The 20,424-nt window shown below is 31.9% G+C and overlaps 1 protein-coding gene across 2 annotated transcripts; it reads right to left on the reverse strand.

Annotated features, from left to right (window-relative positions):
* Positions 1-10,830: 10,830 nt before the first annotated feature.
* LOC120068925 ((+)-gamma-cadinene synthase-like) lies at positions 10,831-15,116 on the reverse strand. 2 transcript variants are annotated; one of them, XM_090306486.1, is made up of 7 exons: positions 14,889-15,116; positions 14,478-14,757; positions 13,943-14,314; positions 12,548-12,764; positions 12,264-12,402; positions 11,924-12,172; positions 10,831-11,299 (listed from the first exon to the last, which is right to left on the reverse strand). In XM_090306486.1, the coding sequence occupies exons 1-7, from the start codon at positions 15,024-15,026 to the stop codon at positions 11,006-11,008; spliced, it is 1,689 nt and encodes a 562-aa protein (XP_090162612.1). In that variant the 5' UTR covers positions 15,027-15,116; the 3' UTR covers positions 10,831-11,005. The 2 variants fall into 2 exon arrangements, with proteins under 2 accessions (XP_090162612.1, XP_090162613.1); XM_090306487.1 differs by lacking the exon at positions 12,548-12,764 and having other exon boundaries at positions 13,945-14,314.
* Between the last annotated feature and the right edge of the window lie 5,308 nt (positions 15,117-20,424).

Here is a 20,424-nt window from a genome sequence, read left to right on the forward strand (position 1 = left end):
CTTACCCATTTTAGGGATAGTAGAAAGGTTGTTCCCTTAAGGATTGATCTCGATTCTTGAACAAGGGGCCCCATCCTCTCATTGACTTGATAGGGAATGGATTTAGTGATTATGATCCTAAATCAATTGTTCATTAGAGAGATAGTGATACTTAAGGAGAAAAATGTAACTCAGGGGTATTTCAGTATTTGACCTAGCTGACGTTACGAACAACTTGTGAAGGATCAACTTATTGATGACGGTTATATTAAATGGACACATAATATATCTATAGTGAGGGGAGTGCAACTATAGACTATGGTGGACAGTTCTGTTAATTAACGAATGTTGATTAACTAGGTTAAAGAGTTTGACCCATTAATCTTCAATCGTTGGAGCCCATGATCTGTAGGTCTATTGGGTCTCCTTACTAGCTCAATACGAACAAAATTGAAGAACCAGGTGAAGTAAGAATTTGAAATGTTCAAATTCGGTCTTAAGAAAAAATTGTATTTTGTATGAGATATAATTTACACTTAAATAATTTATATATTAATTAATTATTTTGGAGAATATACTTACTCATTAGCGTGAAAATATTTTTTAAACTTGATTAATGTGATTTATCAAAGCTAGGTGTCTTAAAAAATTTAATATGTGATATTAAATTTGTTTTCTTTATTTAATTGAAATTGTTTTAATTAAATATTTTTCTAAAATTTGAAAAGTTAGTTAGTGGAAATATCCAATCCGTGGAAATATCCAATTGTTGAATTTTTTCACTAACTAAGTGGAGTTTGGAGTGACATTTCCTAAGCTTAACACCTCGAGATTACATATTAATGGAGTTGAGGTAGAAGCCATGCAAAATGAGATTTTTCATGTGTTTTCTCTGTAAAAGGCTTTGTTTTTTAAATTTAAAAAACTAATGCTTCCACAACTTTTGACCTAAAAATCTGCCACCTCGTTTCTCTTTACTCTTCTTCTTTCTATAGTGAAATTCCCTTATTTTCACTAACATAACGGTCCCACAATCGTGTTCTTTAATCGGAGAATAGTGGGATTTACCGCAATCGAGCTTGAGAGAGGAAGATTGCGGTGGAGTCTTCAAAGGTTGTATTCTCTAACCCTTTGCATGCTTAATATTATTTTTAATTCAATTAGAATGTTGTCGATTTCATCGCTTCCACTGTGCATGCTTCTTTATGTTCCATTATTTTACTCTTGGATAAAGTAATTCTTGGAGCATTGTAAAACTTTGCTCTTTGAGATTTTTTTTTTTGTTGTTTTTTTTGAAGAAGTAGTGTGGCCATACTTCAACTTAAAGCACTTAGGTCTAGTAGGACCTTCAACGCCACAATTATGACATTTAGGCACAAAATTAGATTCGGCATTATTAGACACTACATTAGGCATATTACGCACAATAGAAGATTCTTTAACAAATATAGTTTTAGAACTTGATGGAGTAGAACATTCATCAATATAGCCCAAACCTCTCTTATCACTAAAAGGCTTGCCTACTTCAATTATTTTGTCCAATCTTTGAGCATCTATTGTCAACTTTTTAATAGACTCCTTAGCTTTATCAAGTTCTTGCAAAACATTTAAATTTTTTTCTTTACGTGATTTAATCAATTTATCCTTTTCACAACCATCATGCTCAAGAAATCCAACTTTATCAAGCAATGCATTTTTCTCATCACAATCACATACATGCTTATTCTCTTTAAAGCAACCAATTTCATCAAGTAAAGACTTATTTTCACAGTCAAAATATTGTATTTCTTCTTAAGCACAACATATTTTGATTTAAGTTTTTTAAGTCATTTTGTATATTTTCAAAAGCTTCAAACAATTCATCATAAGAAGGGGATTCTAGAGTTACCTCATCATCAAGTTCATCATCTTTTTCACTATGGGGAATAAGACCAAGGTGTGCCACTTCTTTACCATCACTACTTCTTTGGACAACAAGCAATATATAATTGAAAGCAGCCTATAAATAGACATGCTTTATAATCACATGGTATCTCTCCAATAGTTTCAAGAAGCTCTCAAGTTATTTTTTTTCCTTTTTTTTTCGAGAAAGGAATTGATAATGTATTCTCAAATTTCAAATTTTCCTACTCCAATTATGGAAGCCAATGTCATTCCTGATATTAAGCGTTCTATTGCAAATTTTCATCCTAGTATTTGGAACGATCATTTCCTTTCATTTACCATTGATGATGCATTGGTAAAGTTAAATTTAAATTGCCTTTATTGAATATTATATTTTAATTATTGTCATTTATTGTGTGCGTATAACTTTAATCCAACACTTTTGTATTTTGAGTAATTTAAATTTTTATTTTTTTAATTTCAGAAAGTAGATGATAGAACGAAAGAACGAGCTGAAAAGTTGAAAGAAGAAATACGGATGATGGTGGTTGCTTACATGGAAAACCCATTGAAAAAGATAAAGTTCTTCGATTCAATCCAACGGTTAAGTGTATCTTATCATTCTGAAAATTAGATCGACAAATTCTTACAACAATTATATGTCTTATACAACTTTATTGAATAAAAGGAATGGTGAACAACTTCATACTACTGCTCTTCTATTTCGATTTCTTAGACATTAAGGTTATAAGATCTCATGCGGTAAGTTGAAATTTTTATTATATTTTTCAACACAAACTTTATAATATTTTAAAGCTAAACATTTTCAATTGTTGATGAAATAATGAAATTATGCCTTCTAATTACAAATATAATTAGTTTTAAAACTGATTATTACTTTTTTTTTCCACTTTAAACTTAAACAAAAATAGTCTCAAAGTTCATGGATAACAATAGAAAATTTAAAAAATCATTGGGTGATGATAAAAGAGGAATTTTGAGTCTATAAGAAGCATCATATATGAGAATTAGGGTACATGGAGAAGTTGTGCTTAAGGAAGCACTTGAATTTAGTACCACACATCTTAAAATGCTTTTAAATCACATATGAGGGAATCACTTTATGGTACAGTCTTATATAAACCTGTTTGTACAGAATACTCCCGCTCACATATCTCTACATAAATGCTCAGGATTAGATCCTTTGTAGCACTTTACAATAATGGTAACATCTACAAAGCAGGTCGTATTCATATTTTCACTAGGATAAGGTATCCCGCCTTACCCATCTACTACAGACCATTTAGGTTATCGCTTAAACATGATCTACCTATATGTCTCTCTATATATATATCTAAGCTACAAAAGATAAATTTGGATGTTAGTTTATTGGTTTTGATTAATGCTACTAAATGTGGAATAAAATATCTCATATTTTATTAAATAAATATATCATTTGTACATTATAATTACAAACTACAGAATAGACGAGATTTAAGGCATCAACCCTAATAGAAAGAAGATTTTTTTTATGGGAAAATCAAGATGATGGAAGACGATAAACAGCTGCAAATTTGGGTTCTTAAGAAATGTTTGATTTCATAAAAAATAAAGGAAGGGAAATACGCTGTTGTTTCATGATTGATGGTTGAAGGAGATTTGCGATTTGAAGGTGTTCTTTGTCAATGCTCATGAGGATGAACCATCAAATAAATGGGAAGAAATGGAGAAAGAGGGAGGAGAAACAGAAGACAAGAGAAATGGAGAGAATTTTCAGATGCTCTAATTTTAGAGAAGAAAGGAGAAGAGGAGAAAGAAGGGTTTTACATTGCTTGATTTTTGGGTGATGCGCGACACTTCTAAAATTTTAGGCGCTCATTCAAATTCTTTTCCTTGGAATTCTTCCGTTTTTTTTTTTTTTTTTTTTTTTTTTTTCACTTTAGATTTTATAGCCTGTTTCCTAAAAGGCTATATTGAAAGGCTATAAAATGGCATAATTCTTTCATACATTTTACAATCCAATTGTGTTGTGGAGTATCCCTGACCGTATGTTGATGAACAATCCCCCTCAACTTTACAAAACTTATTTAACTCAAATCCACAAAATTTCAGATCATTATCAATTCACAACCTTTTGATCTTTTTCCTAATTGTTTCTTTTTTTTCAATCAAGGATTCCATTTCTTTAAATTCTTGAAGTCTTGAGTAATCATCAATTGTAGACATAAAATATCTGTTTCCTTCAATAAACTTAAATCTCGAAGTTTCCAACAATCTGAATGGTTGTAATCAAGTTTCCCTTTTGTATGATGAACATCCCTTGGAAACATACTACGATGAAGTTTTCAAAATATAGAATGTTAAAAAAAAATCAAAATCATTCACCTTGTACCCACAATGAATAACCCTTTTTGAAAAAAATTGCACCCTTTTTCACGCATATGACTAGGATCAATCCAACTTGTGCAATAAAGGCAGAAGCTTCCTTATTTTTCTACTGCTTATTTTTATTACAACTGATAACTTGTAGAAATACAAGTTATTTTATCTCTCTTATCTAAAATAATAATTAAAAAAAAGCTTTAAAAGTGCGACATTTTTGCTAAAGAATTTATAAAGTAATAACAGTATGTGATCATACATCTCCAATGCTCGATCTATTTAAATTTTGAGCTAATGTCGCTATCTTAATGCAAAACGCCCACTGATATGATCAAAAAAGAAATATCAGAAACAAAAGCACGATTGCATAACCAGTTAATGCAACGACTTTAGGCAATGAAGCATGATATGACATGGGCGGTGGACGTCAAATCTCAAATTGAGTTAGTAGATGATTAGAGAACTTCGTTGAAGATTCAATGAATTTCTGATGCATTGCAAATGACGCATCAAGGTATGAAATTTAATGCACCTTATCAACACAATCGTGAGTGAGAGAAGATAAGTCATCATCAGATGCCTATAAATACTCATGCAATTGCCACGCAAAATATTCCAGGGTTATAAAAACTTCTGAGAATAAAACTCTGTCAAGAATCCTTCTTGTTCAACCATAAAAAAACCCTAGTGAGAGCTTGGGTATTTTGTGGAAGAAGAGAAGCTCCATTATTCGATATTTGGGTGAAGTAGTCAGCATTAGAGCTGGAGGGACCAAGACATTGCACACCATGACTTGATTCTCTATCCCTTCCTTTATCTTACAGTGTATTTGTGTTGTATCGTTAACATTGAAGAGTTCAAGTCTTCAATATGAATACATATTTATCCCACTCTTTCTTCATTTCGTCCATCATTATCATGAGTAGCTAAATTACTTTATGGGTTGAGAAGCATAAAACCAACAAGAACTAAGCAACAAAAGAATTGTGCAATCACTTATTTTATGTATGCCTAATCGCGTCACTTGAATAAATCGAAAGATTATTCTATGTAAAACAAGAGGAGGTGCTCTTTCGAAATAAGTACATATTTTTTGCATATTGTACTTATCGCATGCATCCTAGAGATAGGGTAGTGTGGCTAGATACAATGAAAAGTGTTGGTCGTATATCGAGTGCACTGCTTGAATGCATAATTCATCTAGTTTCTTAGGGAGTGTTAGTGAAAATTATTCTCAACCCTATCATTGCATGCTAATATCCACAACCACCGCTCACACTATTCAAATAAAGTACAACCCTCAACGCATAAAATTTAGATTTAGAATAATACCAAAATCGACCATTTATGTGAACATTTCATTTGAATTAAGATCTGAGTATTAGTTCATAGCACACTTGTAAGCAAACCCTGAGTTCAACCCTGGAATTACTAGGAATCTGGTTGGACTTACACTTGGGTTCTACTCTCTTTAAATAGTTAGGTTGAGACATAGCTATCTTACTCTCTTTAAGGAGATTTGAGATTTAACCCCTCTGCAATCTGTATTGAATTTTTTTTTTATATTAACCACCGATGCAACACATATTCTCTATCCTGTCCCCTCCAACATACAACAATCTAACTGAAACGTTGTGTAGCCCAAAGCATTTTACACTGAAAGATTGAGTTCAAAGCTTCACTACTAACAACATCATTTTTTTAGCGAATTGCGAGCTAAAAAGAGAAAACAAGAGAGAGATGCTTTTTAGTGTTCGTTCTTGTTGTGATTGGACAAAGTGGTAAAAGTGCTATTTAGATTCAAAATTTAATGTATAATTGATCGAAGCGTTTGTCTGTACCTTGATTAGAGAAAATACTGTTCCTCCTAATCTTTGCAATAAAAGTTGCACATGTATATCCACAGAGAATTGAACGTGTTTATCAGAAAATATGCTCGAAGTTCCAAAATATCAAAAGATGGTTTGAATATTCTTGTTAATATGCAAGAAAGTAGAGCAAGTTCATGAAATGGACTTTCGGCTTTTGTTTTTGTTTTTGTTTTTTTTCTTCCTTTTTAATTACATCATTCATGTTCCACGTGGGGATTGTCAATGACATGTGGAATTGGACCTATATATATAAATAAATATATTACCTTTATTCATGTCCTTGTTTATAGGGGGATTGCTGGCCACATTTGGGATAGGACTAGAGATATCCAATTTCTCGACGGGGAGGGAGTCCCGTGGGAATGGAGATGGGGACGGAGAATGGTCTCAATCCCGCCTCCGCTCCATTCCCCATCCCCACTATCGTCCCGATTAGTTTACACATATTTATTTAGTATAATTATTTAATGGTATGTTGTTATTATTATTATTATATAAATATTACATTTAAATTTCAAATTTGATTATTTATTGAGAAAGATAATGAATATGTTTAAATTGGATGTTTAAATTTAGATTATATAGGTGAATAATTTGATTTATATTTATTTATTTCTACCAAAAAATTAATTAGTTTTTTTAGGCCAAAATTTGAGTAATTTATTTTTAAATTCAAATTGTCCTACAAAACTAACTATAATAAACAATTTAGTGATAAAGTTAATTATTTAATTAAAATTTTTAACATTAATGATTTAAATTAATTGGTTTTTAACAAAAAAAAAGTAACGAAAAAAATTATCCATGGGGAACCCAATCCCCACGAATTTCCTGCGGGGAATCCCGCCCCGATCCCTATAGAGAATTCTATGGGGATTGTGAATAAAATGGAGAGCGGAGACGGAGATAGGGGATGGCATCCTTGGCTCTACCCTGCTCTATAGACATCTCTAGATAGGACCCCACACACATTTATACAATGACATTTTTACTTTTGTCGTTGTTTATAATTGGTATTGCTAGCCAAATTTTGAGTTAGACCTTACACATATAAATACATACGAGTACCTTCATTCGTGTCCTTGTTTATAGTGGGAATTGTCTGCTGATCTTGCCTTTTACCATCGCTCACAAAAGATTAAAAATATACATAAGTCTCGATTCAAAATTAATAACGATAATGCAATTCTTCTATAATTCATATGTTTCTAAAATTTGATTTGTAATATTATTTTTCACTCAAGTCATGTATCTTAAATGATGTCGAGTGAAATATAGTTCAATTATATTATTATGTAAATGTCGACATTGTGTTTTGTAAAATAATGTCTTAGTAAACAAAATTCTTATATCCTAAAATTCTAACCAATTTCAAATGTATTAAAAATAAAAAAAAAAGAAATTCAAAATAATATATAAACATGCATAGCAAAAATTAAAATTTTTAATTTAAAGTTCACAATTCAAAAAATATTTAAATATATATCATAAATTTGAAATATAAACTTAAATATGTGGAAAAGTTTAAATTTCAAAATTAAATTAAAATATAAATATAATAAAGAAAAATAAAAGAAAGAAAGAAATATAGAAAAAATAATATAGGAAAGAGAGAAATGTAAAAAATGGAAAAAAGAAAACGAAATAAAATGTCTCACTTGAGTATCAAACCAAAGACCATGGAGTAGGAGTATAAAAAAAAACCGAAAAATACAAAAACCAAACCAATCCAAATCTATCCATTGGTTTGGTATGGTTTTTTAGTGTAAAATTGGATATATTGATTTGTTTGTGGAGAAAACCAAAAAGTATTGATTCAAATTGATTTTTGATTGGAAGAATCAATCAAAATCAAACAGAACCGAGAGTATATATACTCTTAAAAATAAACTCTAACGTTAGGTTTCTTTTAGTATTTTGATTATTATGGTGCATATATATTTATTGTTTAGAAAAAAAAGACCCATTATCAAACCAAAGACTTTGAAGTTAGAAAGGGTTTAAAGCACGCTACCTACAACCTACCAACCAACCAATCTATACCTTTTTAGTTAATATTGGAAATTCATTACAATAAAATAGAAACGAGACCGTGAGAAACTACTTTTTGTAGTTTATCAAATTTTATCCAATTTTTAGAAACATTTATGAAATTATAAAAAAATAGAAATGAATACAGTTAAATCAGTTTCTTAAAAAAATGAGAAATAGAAACACAAAACATGAAACATGAACGTTATTAAATGAGTCCATAGTTTATAAAATATAGTTTAAATTATAATTAGAAATATTTTTAAAATTTTAGAAACAAAAAAAATGAGAAAGGTTATCAAACAAACATGTCTTTTAAAAATAAAAAATAAAAAATAATGGAAACAAGAAAGAGTAAAGAAGAATGTTGTCTAACATAACATAAATAAACCAAGTTTTTTTTATCAAATAAACAAACAAGTCATCCATCACCATATTATTTTAATTTATTAATCTTTAGATATAAATATTCTAATTAAACAAGTTTTGTTTTTTTGTCATGATATTTAGATATAAGTAAAAATTAAAGCTAATTACAAATATAACAAAATTTACCTTGAGCCTTTAGAAAATTTCCCAAAAGCTAGCTCATTGAAGGCACAAAAAATTGCTGAAGTTACGATTTTCTGATTTACTGATAGATAGTGATAGCCTTTTATTGGTGTATATGATGATAGATGGTAATAGACTCTTATAGATGTAAATAGAAGTTATCATTGTCTTGTTTTTTTTTTTTTTTTTTGTTATTTCAACCTTATCAACTACTATCTATGATAGACTTGTGATTCTAGTTTGATTTTTTCTTACCAAAATTGTCAGGTCCCTTACTCTTTATAGCAACTAACCCATATGCCTAACTTTTTGTACCTCAATTAGCTGCATTCTATTGGACCTCTCTACTAAGCATTGGGTACTTCACTTATTTTCTAAAGTTAGAGTTTATTTTCTTCCAACATAAGATTCAACAAAATTCTCATACAACAAGGGCAAAGAGGTTAACAAAATTAAGACGACATCATCATCATCCACCTTATTTTTTATGCTATGCAAATCTAATGAAATTTTATCTAATTAGTCTAGATGATCTCAGAGGGGACGTATCTTCCTACATACGTAGATGATATAGATATTGCTTTAGAAGGAATTTCTTACTTTAAGACTTTTTCATGTAATGATTTTCCAACTTCAACCAAAAACTAACGACAATTTCTTTATCTATGACCTCGATGATATTGTCATCAGCCAAACACAACATGATCGTCGAATGGGCCTTCTCCTCTAGAGTCTACCATTGTTCATTATATGCGGTTACCTTCTTGGATTTATAAGTCAATAGCTCCCATAATCCCTACTGCTTTAGTAGGGATCACATCTTCATTTATCATAAATCGAGACTCTTCCTCCCCATGAATTTATCGATTTTCATATTCACAACTGACATCTTAATTTGTATAACAGATGCATAATTTCAAGTTCAAGCCATTAGACTCTAATACAGATGTGTTATGAAATTAACAACTAAAGAATACATAATAAATGTACAAATAGAGAATTGACACAAAGATTTTTGTGGTTCATTACCAGTATGTTAGTTAAGTTCATGAGGCACATGGAGAATAGTTTTATTAGCGAGAATAATGCAAAACCACATAATGAAGGAACCTCTATATTTTAGAGAGGTTATATAGTGCATTTCTCTGAATTCTGGGGTCATAAACATAAATAGCATAAAGATGGAAAATATATAAATAACTTAGATTTCAAGGGCGTTGCCGCCACAATTGATTGTTCAAAGTGCTAAATAATAGATTCAAGGCATTCTAGCAGTCATAAAACCTAATGTGCTTCAAATGTCTTCTAACTGTCTTCATATAGTGTTTGTTTTTCTCGAGTCTTTAAAACTCTCTTATTTTTTTTATACACGTGAATATTCATGCTTCTAATTCATGTTAGTGAATGAATGGATGACTGTATGCCCAAAATGAAGGTAGCTTCTTGTATGTATAGGAATGGGCATTGTTGACTTTGGACCCAATATTTTCCATGAGATCCGATTGAAGTAGATTTGAGTTTAATCGCCATATGACATAATTTGATTCGAATCGCTAACTTAGCTTTCATGTCTAAGAATTTAATTTTAATGGCACATGTATATTTAAAATTTGTCTCAAATTTTATATACGCATATTTGTACCATTAACTGAAATTATGATGTGATAATTTATGATTTGCCCAAGTTTCTAATGCAACTATCTAATCATTTTGAAAAGTTTATTTTTTCTACCAATTGTGGTATTACATACCTTGGCACAAAACTGCACGGTGTTGAGATTAAAGAGTTACAATCTAGACTTTGATAGGGTTAAAGGGTAACAAAATTGATTCTTTTTAAAAATAAATACACATGTGAAGTATACTTAAAACAAGAAACCTAAGTTCATATAAAACACTTATGAAAAGGGAAAAAAATCTATTGGTTAAAACTTTCGAGAACAATCCTCTATTATGTGAATATAATATTTGAGTGTATCTTGGACTGTAACATCTTAATTTTTTTGCAACTTACTCAAATGTCGAATCACAATGCCACATAACAAACCGACTTTCTCTTTTAAAAAGTTAAGGGGATGTATATTAATGGGGGCGAGGGTCACAATAAGAAAACATTATAGAAGGGAAAAAATGTTTGTAAATACTTTTCACTATATTTATTCAACTCACATAATAATACATTATAAGCTCATAGCGATGAAAAATGACAATAAAACTAGCATATTTTGCATTTCGAAGTGACTTGTATTCATTCATTGCTCAAAGAAAAATCTTGGGCCTTAAAGCAAGTTTGGCTTTAAGTCCACTTAACAAGGCACAGGGTCAACGAGAAGAGATTTGATAAGAAATTTAGTTCCATTCTTGGCATTTGTATACCCATCTTCATCCAAATAAATCAAGTTCATAACTCTTGAAAAATTCACAACACGCATTAGAACAGGCATTGGAACATTGATTGGATGAAGACATGCTTCGTTTATGTCCTTCCATGCATCAACCACTTGTTTACGAATTTCAACACAAGCTTCTTCCTCTGAACAACCATATTGCTCCGTATAACATTCAACAGCAGAAGCAACATGTTCCCTTTCTTGCTCAAACTGAAAAACACAAAAACAAACTAAATATAGTTTACTTGAAAAAATGTTCTGTTTTTTTTTTTTTTGTTCGTGTATAGCTTTTGAAGTAGAGTAGATATTTAGATAAAACCAGGCTCCATCTCACGTAATGATTGTGAGGCTTGTTCATCGTTTAATGTGAGATGTTCTTAACCTACACTCTCAAGATGGTGTCTCTTTTAATTGGATCTACTATTCTTGGGTCGAAACTCAATTTTACTATGGACGAAATATTTATTTTTGTTTCATGGGCTTCGGTACCATATTAGATAGAGCAGTTGCAATGAGTAGCACTTGTAGGGCCAATAATTAAGTGAATAATAACATTTCTTATGAATCGCAAATATAGCAAAATCTATCAACTATAGATTCTATCGATGATAGACTACTATAAGTGATAGACAATATCGTTGATAGGCAATGATATAGTCTATCATTGATAGACTCCAAAGCTAGATCCAAATTTTGTTATATTTGCAAATTCTTTTGCATGTGCTATATCTACTAATACTTTAGTCTAATTGGTCTGTTTAATATATATAAATATATATATGATTTCATCTCAAAACCAATTTACAAATGTGAGAAAAGGAATCAAATATATACCTTGTGGGAACTGATATCGTCCATCAGTCTACAAATGATTGTTGAGGCTTTAATAATTTGAGGCCCTTTAATAAGCCATTCAAGTACCTCGTTTGTTACTATGTCTCCCATGCCAAGGAGTGAAATGCTTATCAGCAAGGTATAACCTGTGGTACTTAAGGCCAATTCCATGTACTCCTTGAAATTTGGTTTATACTTTTTATTTAGCCATTTAGCTTCTTCAAAGTAGGAATCAGCTAGCTTTTTTATCTGTTGAAAAAAACTATAATAAATGAGAACTCTTAGATGTATAAATAAATTGAGGTGAAGGAGATAGTGAAGGAAAAAGAAGAAACATTACTCCATCTTTTGCAATTTGAATGTGAAGTGAACATTCATCCTTTCCTATCTCTTCTCTAAATTCCTCATAAAAATCCAACATTGCTATATAAAAAGGTTTCATGTACTGAGGGAGTATATTAACCATGCTTCTATCCCACCTGAAAATTCAATGACATAATTATATTGGGTTTCAAAATTCTCCAACTTGATTTTGGATATGGGTTATTCATATAGATCAATTTTGAAAGAATAAAAGAGCGATTTGTAAAAGAGCGATTTGCATTGGAATTTTAATGAAACAACCTTTGAATTGCTGGAGTGAGGACTTGGAGTTCTTCAAATGTTGCATAGGCATCATATATATCATCTAAAATTGAAGAAATTGCGATTAGTTTGGTTAACATTTTCCTTCCAATACTGAAATGAGGTTCAAAGTATGCTCCCAATGCCCAAAAATAGCACTCCACAATTCTATCTCTCGCAAAAGGAAAGTTTATTGGGACATCCAGATCCTTCCACCACATCAAAGGAAAGACACATATGGATGGAATGGTTAGACACTAAATAATAAAAACGATAATAATAAAATACAACTTTTGTCCCTGTAGTCTGATATTTGTGTAGGTTTACTCCTACTTTTAATAAATCTTAAATGTAATTCTTGAAAGTTGATTTTATCGAAATTGGCTAAATGAATTAAATATATTTATCAAAGTTAAATAAATTAACAAATATCAATAAAGAAGAAAAACGAATAAAATTATTGGAAATGGAAAAAACTCTTCAATTTGAGTGGTTATGAAAAATCTCCAGGGATGAGAATATGAAATGCCTTGGAATAAGATATTCTCATTCCCAAGGTTAAAAACTTGTATCAAACATGGTAATAGAATATCATTTTCCATTCCCACCTCTTATTCTCATGAACCAAACGGGCCAAAAGAGAGGGCTACCACATATTGGAATACATAGAGAGAGAAAGAAATAGATAGGCGGTGAGAGAGAGGAAAACGCTGCTGGAGAAGAATCTATTCAGTGGGTGTCTGTTTGCAGAGGTATTTTTTGGTGTTTGGGTCTCGGTTTCAGATGTTTCTTTCGGCATTATGACATTGCCTTTTTTTTAGAGTTGTTTATGCTTAATATTATTATATTTGATGTCATTTACTAGTGATTTTTAGACTTTGAGCAAAAGAACGTGATTTGGAGGTTAATAGAGTGAAAATATATTATCTTTGTCCAATAAAATCAAGACAAGGCTAAACCTCTAAAGTAGGGAGGAAAACAAGACCAATTTGCTCAAAAAAGGTGCGTCATGGTGCTTTACAACACTACGCAGGAGGTTTCAGGTTAGTGTCATATCGCTGTTGAGTGGCACTACGACAAAAGAACTTCACATGTCGTGCAGATTCAATATGAGCCTGTGGGGTCGTATTGTGGCACCGCGATGCTGTTATGGAAATCAGGTTTTAAAAATATTGGTTGATCATAAACTTCTTCAGAGGATAAACATTTGGAAATTAAAAGGAAAGAGAGTGGAAATAAAGATCTCTTTGAAAGACCATTCTAAAGTTATGGAAATCAGTTTTTTAAAAATAGAAAAATTAGAAAGCTCCTAAGAAATAAAAAAAATAGTTCTACAAAGTCAAGCCAGTTAGCATGCTTGATACAAAAAATAGAAGCGCATATAATTGCAGCAGTACCTGGAAATTTCACATAGCTCCTTTTGCTGAAGTTTTTGTAATATGTTGAAGTCTAGTTTTGAGAATATAAGCAAAGTCTCATCGTGGGAAGGATCTTGTTGGTAGATATCCAAATACTCTCTTGCCTTGTTTCTTGAAATATCTTTTCTAATAGGCAATTTCAAGGCTTTGCTAAGTTCAGCTGCAAAATGAGGATTTGATTTTGAATATCTTTCAAGATGTGTGGTAGTAAATTCAAGTGCTTCCTCAAGCACAGCTTCTCCATGTCCCCTCATATGTGATGCTTCATATAGGCTCAAAATTCCTCTTTTATCATCACCCAATGATTCTTTAAATTTTCTATTGTTGTCCATGAAGTTTGAGAATATTTCTGTTTAAGTTTAAAGTGAAAAAAAAATTAATAATCAGTTTTAAAACTAATTATATTTGTAATTAGAAGGCATAATTTCATTATTTGATCAACACTTGAAAATGTTTGGCTTTAAAATATTATAAAGTTTGAGTTGAAAAATATAATAAAAACATCAACTTACCACATGAGATCCTATAACCTTGTTGTCTAAGAAGTCGAAATAGAAGAGCAGTAATATGAAGATCTTCACCATTCTCTTTAGTCAATAAAGTTGTATAAGACACATATAATTGTTGTAAGAATTTGTCGATCTCATTTTCAAAATGATAAGATACACCTAGCCGTTGGATTGAATCAACTAACTTTAACTTCTCCAATGGGTTTTCCATGTAATCAACCACCATCATCCGTATTTCTTCTTTCAACTTTTCAGCTCGTTCTTTCATTTCATCATCTACTTTCTGAAATTATAAGAATAAAATTTTAAAATTACTCACAATACAAAAGTAATGGATTAAAGTTATACACACAATAAATGATAACTAATTAAAATAAAATATTCAATAAAGGAAATTTTTAATTTTAGTTTTACCAATGCATCATCAAAGGTAGATGAAAGGAAATGATTAGTCCAAATGCTAGGATGAAAATTTGCAATAGAACGCTTAGTATGAGGAATGTGATTGGCTTTCATAATTGAAGTAGGAGAATTTGAAATTTGAGAAGACATTATCAATTCCTTTCTCGAAGAGAAAAAAAAAAAAAAAAAAAAAAGAAAAAAAGAAAAAAAAAATGTAAGTTATTCACTTGAGAGCTTCTTGAATCTATTGGTGAGACAGCTTGTGATTATAAAGCATGTCTATTTATAGGCTGCTTTCCATTATATATTGTTTGTTGGCCTCGGATTCTTATTGCAAAAATCCAAAGCATTGCATAAATTACCACACGTTTTGTTTGTGAGTTATATCTTAATGTTATTTTTATTTATAAAGGTTTGACATTTGAAAGAGAAATAATATTAGAAATTCTACCATCTTGGACGTACCAAATAGTGATGTTAGGGGCTAGAGATTTATTTAAGGATTAAAGTTTAGCTTTGAATTTATAGATTTGTGTTTATATACCATTATTAAACTTAAAAAATATCTAATATACATCCTCAAATTCTCGATTCGTGTATCTAGTAGATTTCTAAACTATCAATTTTACATCCAAACGGTATCTTATATATTTAAAAATGTTAACATTTAAATGTTATATTAGGTTTTAAATTTAACATTGTGTCTAATTAATCCATAATACCCCGGACATTTTTTTATAAAAAAAATTAATGTATGTATTAGCTACATAATTAAAAATTTAAGACTTATTTAGACAAAAAAGCAGTTTTTCATCCATACATAATTTTAAACATTTTTAATATTTTATGAGAATTATTAGATACAAAATCGAAAGTTTGTAAATCTAGCGCACGTGTTGAGAGTAATTCAGAAATGGTTGGAACAAGTTTTGTCATTTTTAGAATTACTTTGAAAGATATTTTTAATCATTCAAAATTAAATTTGGTTATATGAAAGTTGTATCTAAGAGTGTATAGTTAAATATTAAGTTGATTTTGAGTGCTTAAATATGACAAAAGTGAATCTTGACAATTTCAAAATCACTCCCAAACATGCATCTATAGTACATTTTTAAGGACTTATTATAGTCAAAATTGAATGTTTAGACATCGTTTGGTAATCGTTCTATTTTTTGTTTTTCATCGTTTGGTTACTCTTATTAACTATAGATGTTAAAAAGGTTATTAAAGCACCAATCATTACTATGAGAGAGATACTTTCCCATAAAACTAGATAAGGTTGATGTATATTTTGTATTCACAAAGTATATGGCCTCAACTCTTTTTTATAATCTGTTTCTAGTGGTCGTGTCATAATATTTGTGGCTCTCACAGTTGCAAAGTGCCAGCAATGAACTCGGTTAAATTATTTATTTTTTAATGAAACTCTACGAACTCGATGACTTTATTTTCTCTTTTAAGAATATTTAAACTTGTGGTCACATGTGGGCTTTGGACCTTGTCTGTGGCAACCTTCCATGAGAATCGTAGTGTTGTAAGCCACATGATCATTAATCAACCATTGGAAGGAGAGGCTATAGGAAGCAACATCAAAACGCAGAGATAAGAATTGTTAGCCAACCATTTTGAAGGACACGCCTAAGTCCTGTCTCTTTCAATCAACATTTTCAAACCATTAATTTGTCAAGCCATAAATTTGAGTTGTCTTTGTGCTTACATGCAAGGTTATGGCAACATCTCATTTTTCTCTTTTTATTTTTTAGGTCATTCTAAATTTTTTTTGATAGGTCGAAGATTCCCTATAGTTTATATTTTGATCATTAAGTTTTTTAATTCGACATTTTAGACTACTGACAACCTTTAGTTTATCTGTTAACTTTATTTTATATAGGACTGTTGAAAAGTTTGTCATTATTAAACTTTACTTGTGGCATTTAATGTGACTTTTGAGTTTTCTAATTTTTAGTTTTTTGTAATCAATAGTGATTCTTGAGTTATAGGAGTTATGTGAGTTATGAGCATTTGATGACATTTATAGCTTTAAACCATTGTCATTCCTATGGTTATGTTTGTAAGCCTATATAAAGGCATGCTTAGTTGAATGGAAAATATATCTCTCATTTTTCATATTTGTCCTCTATGTTTTTTTCTAACATAGTGGTATCAGAGCTAGTAGAAAATATGGAGAGAAAAATGGCCAACGGTGGGACAGGTTCACTTCAACTACCAATACTTACCAAGCTCAATTATGACAATTGGAGCATCAAGATAAAAGCGTTACTAGGAGCATAAGACGTGTGGGAGATCGTGGAGAACGGTTTCCAAGAGGCAGAAGCTAGAGCCGATGAAGCGCAAAGAGATGCGTTAAAGGAGACAACAAAGACAGAGAAGAAGGCCCTTTATATCTTGTATCAATCGGTGAACGAAGATACGTTTGAGAGCATCGCCAATGCGGAGACGTCAAAGCCGGCATGGGACAAGCTCCAATCGACTCATAGAGGAGTCGATCGTGGGAAAAAGGTACGGTTGTAAACCTTACGTGGTGAGTTAGAATTTTACAAATGAAGGAGACGAAGATGATAGCGGAATATCACACAAAAGTAATGGCTATCGTCAACCAATTGAGACGGAATGGTGAAGAAATCACCAATGTTCGTGTCATAGAGAAGGTTCTATGAAGCCTAAATAAAAAGTTTGAGATTATCGCCACGACGATCGAGGAGACACAAGATCTCGAGAACATAACAATTGAATAATTTATAGGCTCGTTACAATCCTATGAGGAACAAAAGAAAAGGAGGATGGAGCAAATAGAGACCGTTGAACAACTTCTCCAACTCAAAATCAAGGAGGAGAATAGTCGTGGTGGTTGAGGCCATGGTGGAAGAGGTGAAGCCAACACCGATGTTTCTCAAAACTCGTCTGAATCCTCAAGAGGAAGAGGAGGTCGAGGTCATGGAAGACGTGGTGGAAGGTCTGGGAGAGATAAATCTCAGGTAAAATGTTATAATTGTAGCAAATATGGACATTATGCGAATGAGTGTTACTCATTTCAAACAGAGTCGATTGATCGAAAGCATCAGGACCGATCAACCGCTAGCACATCAAAAGCCCATCAAGGGCAATCCAATTATGCAGAGGAGAATGGAATTTTATTTATGGTTTCAAAGGGAGAAGAAGAGAGTCAAGATAGTATGTGGTATCTTGACACAGGAGCCTCGAATCATATGTGTGGAAAACGCGAGATGTTTGTGGAGTTGAACGAGATGGAGAAAGGTAATATTGCCTTTTGGAGAAAATTCTTTGGCTGCCATCAAAGGAATAGGTAAAATTCTCATTTGGTTAAAAAATAGAGAAAATCAATATATTACAAATGTTTATTACATTCCCAATGTAAAAAATAATATTTTGAGTGTAGGACAATTGTTTAGAGAAAGATTTTGAAGTTCAAATGAAAAACAATTGTTTATATTTGAGGGATGATCATGAGAGACTTATTGCTAAAGTCTCCATGACCAAAAACCGAATGTTTCCTTTAAATATACGTAATGATGTTCCAAAATGCTTGAAGACGTGTTATGAAGATCTCTCTTAGCTATGGCATCTATAGTTTGGGCACCTCAATTTTGGAAGTCTAGAAGATTTATCGAAGAAGAAGATGGTGTGAGGTTTACCACACATTCACAAGCCAAACCAAGTGTGTGAAGGGTGTTTGCTTGACAAATATTATCGAAGTATTTTTCCGAAGGAGTCTATCATAAGAGCAAAGAAGCCTTTAGAACTCATCCATGCCGATATGTGTGGAATGATCAAACCAGAGTCTCATGATAAAAGTAAATATTTCCTTCTCTTTATTGATGGTTTTTCTATAAAAACATGGGTGTACTTTTTGAAGAAAAAATCATAAGTATTTGAAATCTTCAAGAGATTTAAGGTACGTGTGGAGAATGAAAGCAACCTTACAATCAAGGACATGAAAACCGATCAAGGTGTGAATTCACATCAAATGAGTTTAAACAATTTTGTGATGAAAAAGGCATCCGACATCTGTTAACAGTCCTAAAGACGCCGAAAAAAATGGTGTGGTAGAGAGGAAGAATCAGACAATCTCGAACATGGCAAGAAGCATGTTAAAGATAAAGAATATGCCGATGGAATTTTGGGCGGAGGCCGTAGCTTGTGCAGTTTATTTGACAAATCGAGCATCAACCAAAAGTGTGCTTGAAAAGACGCCTCAAGAAGCATGGAACGGAAGAAAGCCCGGGATTGGTCACTTCAAGGTGTCTGGGAGTATTGTATATGCTCATGTGTTGGAAGAAAAAAGGACCAAGCTCGATGATTGAAGCGAGAAACTCATCTCCGTCGGCTATGATGCAAGTTCAAAAGGTTATCGTCTTTACAATCCTTTGAATGAGAAGGTAATGATTAGTCGTGATGTCTGATTTGATGAGGAAGCCTCTTGGGATTGGAATATACAAGAGGAGGAGTATGATTTCCTTCCAAATTTTGAAGAAGACGAAGAAAATGAGCCGACCAGGGATGAAATGGGTAAAGGTTTACCCATTCCAGTGCCACCTCATTCGACCAATCGATCATCATCTGAAGGTTCATCCAGCAATTCGAAGAACGAAATTGGAATATACTCGAAGTCTATGGGAACTTAATGAGGTAAATGAAAATCAAAATGACATAATTCTCTATTGTCTTTTTGGTGATTGTGAGCCTATTAGTTTCCAAGAAGCCATTACAAGCAAGAAATGGAAGAATGCAATGGATGAAGAAATTCGAGTGATAGAGAAAAATGACACATGGGAGTTGACCAAGCTTCCAAAAGGGCACAAACCAATTGGAGTGAAGTGGGTATACAAGACAAAGAGAAAAGTCAATGGCGATGTTGAGAGGCACAAGGCGAGACTAGTGGTGAAAGGATATAGCCAACGACATGGCATCCACTATGATGAGGTATTTGCCCCTATTGTTTGCCTTGAAACTATACGTTTGATTATTGCTTTGGCAGCCCATAATCATTGAAAGATTCATCAAATGGATGTCAAATCGGTATTCTTGAATAGAATTCTTGAGGAAGAGGTCTATGTGGAACAACCATTGGGTTATGAAGTCAAGGGTGAAGAAGATAAAGTGCTTCGATTGAATAAGGCACTTTATGGTTTAAAGCAAGCGCCAATAGCATGGAATTTGAAGATTCACAAGTACTTTCAAGAGAAGAAGTATATGAAGTGTCCTTATGAGCATGCCTTCTACATCAAAATGCAAGGTGAAAGCATACTAATCATTTGTTTATATGTTGATGATTTAGTATTTGCCGGAAACAATCCTGGCATGTTTGATGAGTTCAAAAGAGAGATGGCAAAGGAGTTTGAAATGACGGATATTGGTCTCATGAGTTACTATCTTGGGATCGAGATCAAACAATGTAAAGATGGGGTTTTTATATCCTAAGAGGGCTATGCTAAAGAAGTGCTCAAGAAGTTCAATATGAATGATGCTAATCCAGTTGGAACATCGATGGAATGTGGAGTCAAAATCA

This window comes from Benincasa hispida, chromosome 11, assembly GCF_027475165.1.
Source record: "Benincasa hispida cultivar pf3 chromosome 11, pf3_genome.v1.1, whole genome shotgun sequence".
Taxonomy (NCBI): Eukaryota; Viridiplantae; Streptophyta; class Magnoliopsida; order Cucurbitales; family Cucurbitaceae; genus Benincasa; species Benincasa hispida.